This window comes from Octodon degus, unplaced genomic scaffold (assembly GCF_000260255.1).
Source record: "Octodon degus isolate 3935 unplaced genomic scaffold, OctDeg1.0 scaffold00098, whole genome shotgun sequence".
Classification (NCBI taxonomy): Eukaryota; Metazoa; Chordata; class Mammalia; order Rodentia; family Octodontidae; genus Octodon; species Octodon degus.
The window spans coordinates 1,400,970-1,408,751 of NW_004524674.1; the positions used below are offsets into that span (position 1 = coordinate 1,400,970).

The 7,782-nt window shown below is 41.5% G+C and overlaps 2 protein-coding genes across 2 annotated transcripts in view; both read right to left on the reverse strand.

Moving 5' to 3' along the window:
- Positions 1 to 1,706: 1,706 nt before the first annotated feature.
- Xaf1 (XIAP associated factor 1) overlaps positions 1,707 to 7,782 on the reverse strand; it is a 41,963-nt gene continuing 35,887 nt past the window's right edge. The window contains exon 8 of the mRNA XM_023723278.1: positions 1,707 to 1,746. The gene's annotated coding sequence lies outside the window, so the exon portion shown is untranslated. The remainder of the gene's footprint in view (positions 1,747 to 7,782) is intronic.
- The window catches only part of Fbxo39 (F-box protein 39), a 4,984-nt gene continuing 2,720 nt past the window's right edge, over positions 5,519 to 7,782 (reverse strand). Inside the window, exons 2-3 of the mRNA XM_004638304.2 lie at positions 7,310 to 7,486; positions 5,519 to 6,705 (exon numbers count right to left, since the gene is read on the reverse strand). Of these exons, the coding sequence (XP_004638361.1) occupies positions 6,577 to 6,705; positions 7,310 to 7,486 (306 nt within the window). The 3' untranslated portion in view covers positions 5,519 to 6,576. The remainder of the gene's footprint in view (positions 6,706 to 7,309; positions 7,487 to 7,782) is intronic.

Sequence of the window (7,782 nt, forward strand, 5' to 3'; positions counted from 1 at the left end):
TTTTTTTTGGCAGAACCAGGGATTGAACTCAGGCCCTTGCACTTGCCAGGGAAGTGCTTATTCCATGGAGCCATCTCCCCAGCCCAGTGTAGCATATTGTCAGGTTTTGTTTCTTGATGCACTCCGTTAGTCTGTTTCTTTTGATTGGTGAATTGAGACCATTCACAATAATGGTCATAACTGATTTCGCTTAGCTTAGCTTTGTCATTTGTTTTCCTGCTGTTGATTTCCTACTTTTCCCCTCTGATTAATTGTTTCCCTTGCTTGGTGGTTCCTTTCTAGAATATCTTTCTGCATCCTTTTTCATAGGATTGGTTTGGTGGTCATGAATTTCTTCAGTTGTTCTTTGTTGTGTATTTATTTCATGTATCGTATTTCTCCATTAAACATACCTCCTGTCCTTGAAGGACACATTATGTTGGAGGCTTGTTTGCTGGTAGACTTTTGGGAAATAATTGGATAGTAAAGGCTCTAACTTCATTGGTGGTTTAATCCACCAATGAGATCATATTTTGATATTGTTAAAAGGTAATAGAACTTAAGAAGCAGAGCCCGGCTGGAGGAGGTAGGTCAGTGGAGGCATGCCGTCCCAGGGTGTGTCTTTGTCTGACTCTTCCCCGTTCTGTCTGCCTACTGGCTGAATGCATTGGGCAACATTCTTCTGTGATGCCCTCTGCTATGCGGTTCCTGCCTTGGAGCCCTCTGACCATGGACTGAGGTCTCAGAAGCTGGGAGCCCAAACACTTCTTTTCTCCTTTAACTTGTCAGGTATTTTTGTCACAGCTGTTGAAAGTTGACTAGTATAAGTAGTTTGGGCAACACGTATAAAATGATATAAATGTCCATTAAAGAAGAAAGGTATTTTGTGTTTATGAGGGATTGCCTCTTTCAAGTTGTAGTTGGTGACATTTTTACCCAAATGGTGATATTATCTAAAAATACCTTATTTTCATCAAAATGGATAGAGCTAGAAGACATTATGTTAAATGAAATAAGCCAGCACAGAAAACACAAATACCGTATGTTTTCACTCACATGTAGAAGCTAAAATAATTGCTCTTGAAGAAAGTGGAGTAGTGATTACTAGAGGGTGGGAAGGATGGCAGCAGATGAAGGGAGATTGGATAGTGGACCCCAAAATATGGCTAGATAGCAGAAATAAGTTCTAGTGTTCTGTTACATGGTAGGGTGACCATAGTTCATAACAACCTGTTTTATATTGTTTTAAGAACTAGAAGAGAGGCATTCTAAGTCTCCAAACACACACACACACACACACACACACACACACACATACACACACACACACACACAAATAAGAAAATAGAAATGTTAATTATACTGATTTAGCTATTACACTTTGTGTACATGTATTTAGATTCTCGTGTTGTATCCCATAAATATGTACAACTATATGTCAATTTAAAAGAAAAAAGCCTGGGTGTATTGATGCATACCTATAAGCCTAGCACTCAGGAGACTAAATTTGAGGCCAACCTGGGCTACATAGTGAGTTCAAGACCAACCTAAATTATATAGGAAGACACTGTCTCAAGCTTTTTAAAAGAAAAATAAGATATTAAAAACATACATTATTTCTCTTTCTTTCTTTCTTTCTTTCTTTCTTTCTTTCTTTCTTTCTTTCTTTCTTTCTTTTTTTTTTCTTTTCCTGGAACCAGGGACTGAACTCAGGCCCTTGAGCTTGCCAGGGAAGCACTTATTCCACTGAGCCATCTCCCCAGCCCCTATATATTTCTTAAGAAGCATCTCTGTAGTCAGGGAGTTTGTTGAGCTATTATAGATGCCAGCCAGAAAAAGTCCACTGGGCCTAGAAGCTAAGAACATATTTATAATGAAAACTTAGGGAACAAAGGTATAAAGCATTGCTGTGGTTTGTGTCTAGTTGTTCCCCCAAAACCTCATGCAGTCATGGGGCAGACTTCTAGATTTGTGATTAATTCATGATCCAAGCCTAGGATTATGAGTCTGGGCACTGCTGGGATTATGGGTGTGGGTATTGCTGGGATTATGGGTGTGAGTGCTGCACCCAGCCTGGGGTGGTTAGCCTGAATGTAACATAAGAGAGACAGAGAGACAAACTTATTATCTGTTGCCATTATTGCTGCTACTCCTCCCTTTCACTCTTGCTGTTTTCTGCCACCATGAAAGGTTGCTCTCTGCCTGTGCTACTCTGCCTTGGAGCCAGTCGAGTATGAATTGAAACCTCCAGTAACCATGAGCTAAATAAACCTTTCCTTCCCTTCCCTCATTTTGGGTATCAAGTATTTGTCCCAGCAATGAGAGAAGAGAAGCTGAGACAGTTACATTGGACCTAGATTGGCCATAGATAAGCGGGAACACGTAACATGAAGCAGGGGAGAGTTTGGGTAGGAAGACAGATCACAAGGAGAAAAACTCATTGTTTCTGGATTGATTGGAATTGGAAACAGGATGAAATGCTGCTGGGGTTCAGTTAGAGTTTTAGCATATGTTTAAGAGAGTGGAATAGCCTCTCTCGGCTTGGCCGATGGAGGTTCACTGAATAACTTTTTTACCTCTCCCCTGCTCCATCTGTGGTCCTTGTGATTAAAGTTAGGACGTCTTGGAATTTTTCTCTTATCTATGCACAGCAGTATTTCCAGGCTGAGCATGGCAAAACAGAAGTTTCCATAGCTCCTCTTTGCTGAATGGTCTGGTAGTGGAATTATAGTATAATGGACTCCAAGTCTTGCTGTGGGATTAGTTTGGGTTTGACATCCATTTTAGGCATTTCTTAAATGACCCTGGCTGGTTAGTGTTGCAAAGAATCAATTTCTTTCATCTCTAAAAAAAAGGGTAATGGTAGTCTGTACTTCCTAGAGCTGTTGTGAGGATTACACAGAACTATGTAAATTAACACCTAGCAGGATCATTGTATCATGGGGCTGGGTGGGGAATGGAGAGGGGTTGAATCCTTCCCATTTTGTGATTTGTGTGGAATAAAGAGTTATGGGTTCTGAATCAAGATTTTGTTCTGCTACCAGGACTGTATGATTCTTATTTATTAAATGAGGTAAAAGCCAATATTGATTAAACACTCATGGGTCTGACTCAGGGAGCTCATGTGTTAACTTATTCTTCCATTTACACACAGTAGCTGACCCTCACGGAGGTTAAAGACTTGCCAAGGGACACAGAGCAAGTAAGTAGTAGGCCAGGCCTCAAACCTGGGCTGCCTGGCTCCCGAGACCCAGTCTTTGAGCTAACTGGCCAGTCACATCTCTGTTTAGTCTTTCCCATCTAGGTCTTAAGGATCTTAGAAATATTGAATTTCTCAGTTCCTTCCATTTTACAGGCAGCAGAAACTAAGTCCTTAACAGAGTGAAGGTCTTACTCAGGGTCCTATAAACTGCTAGTTTAAATGATCCAAGAACCCAAGCCTCAGAAGCCTTCCAGCAGGCCACAGATCCATCACTGAGAGTGTTTGGAAACTGGCCTTGCATTATCAATTTACTGGTCTTGCATTCAATAAGAGAATGACTCCTACTTCAGTTTGATCATATCCCCACTTTCCTTACATCTGGCATTTCTGTCAGTCTGGGCTGACATATAATGAGACACCTTTGAAGTTCTGGCTTGTAGACAGCAGAACTATTTTGCTCCCAGTTCTGGAGGCTGTTATTTTGAAATGAGGTTGTCAGCATGGGTGAGTTCTGGTAAGGGCTCTCATCCAGGTTGCTAGCTTCTTATATCTCACATGGTAGAATGAATGAGAGAGAACTCTCCGAGGCCTCTTTCAGAAGAGTACTAATCCCATTCATGATTACATACTCTCATGATATAATTACTTCTCAAAAGCCCTACCTCCAAATGCTATAACCATGGGAATTACATTTCAAGAAGTCAGTTTTGGAGTTGTGTCCAATCCATTGCAACTTGGACATACAGAAGAGTTGTCCCAAGTCACCAGGACTGTATCAGCCATGGCCAGCACCTGAGAGGAAGACCTAAGCAGTTACAATGCATCTCTGCTCATAAACACAGTACCGGGACACACTGCATTCCTCATTTGTATTTCTTCAACTGTAGTCTTTGCAGACCTGCAGTCTGGTAACAGGTTTTGGAGCCCCCACCCTATGTTCTGTCCTGGAGAAGGACAGGCATTAATGCGAAGCTCTCACCCAGGAAAGAATAGAGAATCGCAAGTCTGTTGGCTGTAACTATCTCTTACTGGGCCTTTGAATGTGGCACTACCACAACTACTACTACTACTACTACTACTACTACCAATAATAATAATAATAATAATAATAATAATAATAATAAAAGATGACCAAAACATCTTTGCAAGTAGTTCCTTATGTATTCTGAGGCTCTCTGAACGTTCCTGAGGCCCTTCTTTCAAGGGATCAGAACTATTTAAAAAACCACACCCAAATGTCACATGTCTGTTTTCACTCCCATTCTCTCCGGAGGTTTTGAGAGACTACCTGGTATGTGATACACAGCAGACTGAGTGCACAGATGGGTATGGGAACTCCCTGTCTACTTCTAAGCCAGGTATAATAAACATCTGCAAAACTGTAAGATGAATCCACCCTTCTACAGAAAATATTTTCAGAGAAACATACTTGCCATGCTCCTGTTATATATACTTAGATTCTGTGTTTTGGGGTGAATAGAACTAACTGGTCCACACACAAAGAAATCATTGTACCAATCCATCTGAATAAAGCTCCCCTCAGGCCCAAGGCAAGTCATCAGCTCCAGTTCACACAGCAATAGACTGCTCTCTAGGCTCTTTCACTTCCAGATATTATGACCCTTCATGATGCCTTTTTCCATCAGATCTGGGAGCTTCCTCCAGGTGGGAGCCTCCTCCTTTCCATTGGTCAAATCTTATCTGAATGTTAGTGAAATGCCAACCATGTCTGCCAAATAGCACTGTGGGAGAGTCAGGTGAAATAGTGGCTGCAAAATGCATTGAATATTGAAAAGGTCTAGTTATATGTTATGGTTTGTGTCTAGTTGTGCCCCCAAAGCCTTATGCAGTCACTGGGTTGGACTTCTAGAGATTGTGATTAATTCATGATCCAGTGCTGGGATTATGGGTGTGAGTGCTACACCTGCCCTTGGGGTGGGTAATCTGCATTACAGTGTAAGGGGGGAAAGAGGTTAGCTAGAAGCTGCAGCTGCTGCTCTTCCCTTTGCTCTTGCTGTTTTCCACCACCATGAATGGCTGCCTTCTGCCATGTGCCACTCTACCTTGGAGTCAACCAAGTATGGACTGAAACCTCTACTAACTATGAGCTAAATAAACCTTTCCTTAATTCTGTGTGTTGGGTATTTTGTCCCAGTAACAAGAGAAGAGTGAGACATTATATATGAATTTTAATAAAGGTCTAAAATGCACACATATGGCCACATACAGTACACAAGACACAAAATCTAAAGTGAGTCATTTATTAAAGCATTGTGATATTTTATTAATTTATATCTGTTAAAAATAATATGGAACTATGTGCATAAAAACCTTCAATCTATGTGTATGACACCAGGAATTTATAATTACTCATTATTCTAAACATATGAAATTTTTCCTAATTATAAAAATAATACCTGATTATTGTAAAAAAAAAGTTGGCAAATTTGGAGAGGCATGAAAGAGCAATAAAACTAGCCATAATTTTACCTCTCCACTGAATAATTTTTAACATTTTTGGCATCTCTCTGCTTTGCTTTAAAAAAAATCCTTAAAAATAAATAAATAAAATAAATCCTTAAAAATGTTTTTACGTGATTTTATATTAACTAGCTTTGTGTTCTGCTTTTTTTTACTGAACACTGTCTTAGAAACATTTCCCCACACATGACAAATTCTTTGTGAATGTGGGTGTACTGGTCATTTCTGTTTCAGTGCCATCCTTGAGGACTGAGTATTCGCAGCAGGCTGGCCACATTGTGGCCTGGATGGGAAACTAAAGGAGACACATCAAAGAAGGACATCTAAGTCCTCGAGGTTGAAGAATAGAGTCTGAGTTCCTCCCAGGGGAGGGAGTTGCAACTCTGAGCGACACCTTTTGAAAGTGGAAAATTTCCTGCTTCAGTCAAGGACAGGCTGGTGGGCTTCTATGTATGTGAGATCAGGCCTAGCCAATGTCAGTGTCAGAAGATCTGCGCGTGAAGGTCAGCCCAGATGTAGAGATTTCTCAGCTGGTGATGTTGGTCAGTAGATGTTTGCTCACTGGCTGGTCACACACCTTTGAGGTGACCAACAGTCAGGCTCCCCTAGTAGCAAATGATTTTGAGCAGCTTTGGGTTCTTTGTTCAGTGACTAAGCAAGGGGCATCAAAAAGCAAAACCAAACAACAAACAGCGAGATCACCTCTGGATAGTTGGTAAAGATAGCACTTTAAAGTCATCTGGGGCTTTCACATAACCAGCAGTCCAGCATTTGCCCAGCTGTTCATGTTGGTGTAGACTGGGCAAAATCGAGGAAGAGCAAAGGGATGGTGTGGAGGTGCTCTAAGTGTCATTCTCCAAGAAGTGGATTTGCAGGTTCAAGTGCTTCTAGCTTCCTTCTGCTGAAGAGGCTCATTACATCATGGGGTAAGCGATGACAAAATAGTTAATCCCGGAGTCGATCAGGTCTCTATACTTCCTGTGAATTTCCCGCAAGGTCCTGTCCTCTTCATTAGTTTCATATCTGTTTGTATAGATTCTCACCTGTGCCAGTAAAGAAACAACCCTCATGCTCACGCACACAGAGTGACTACGTCATTCAGAACCCAACAATGATCTAAATGGTCACATACTGTTGCTGGCAGGATCAGGACGGGTCAAAACCCAACTACGGTTGCCTTTTGGTATGTGTGGGACATCGGTTCCAGGACTTCCCATACATACCAAAATCCAGGAAGGCTCAAGTAAAATGACATGGCATTGTAACTGCAGATAAGCCACGCACATTCTCTTGTATATTTTCTCTCCTGTTACTTATCATACCTAACACGAATGCTGTGTAAATAGCTGTTATGCTCTGTTGTTTGGGGAGTAACAAGAAAAAAAAGCACAGGTGCTGTTTTTATATCCCTATTTTCAGTTTATACTTGGTTGAGCCCACAGAAGAAAAGCCCATGGCCATGGAAGCCTGGCTGCACTAAGGGGGCTGCAAATTCTCTTCTGTGAAATCCTTCATATCCAGTGGACAGATTCTGGGGTAATGGCTCTTCCTGCTCTAGCCTCACCCTTCTCCTGCATCCCAGAGCAGAAGCACTGTGCCCGGCCAGATGCCCCACCCTGTCTCACAAAGCCAGCCAGGGCCTCTTACCTTGAGTGTGCGCAGGGCACACTGCCCCTCCCGCTGGCTCCTCAGGATCCGCTCCACAAACCTGACATCAAGGAAAGCCCAGATTTTGAAGTAAAACAGCTTCCTGCAGGAGAGGATGAGGAGGTACAGCTCTTCGTCCAGTGACTCATGGTTGTTGTTGAACTCAAAAGATAATTTCTGGAAAAGCACCAAAGGGGAAGTTGCAAGTGGGCAGGTACTGACTGGGTCATTCTGTAACATCTTTATTTTTTATTTTATTTTAATTTGTTATAGAGAAAGCTCATATTTCTGCTTTCTTTTTTATTGAGAAATAAATATGAATGAGACAGTTTCACAGCTGATTAATAGGACAGTTTTGATAATCAATGCATTGTACATTGTTATCTTCTTAGTGGTTATCCATAGTACAAGAAGGAGACAGGATATCATGTCCAAACAATGTTAGTACACCTCTTTCTTCTCATTGAGTTAAG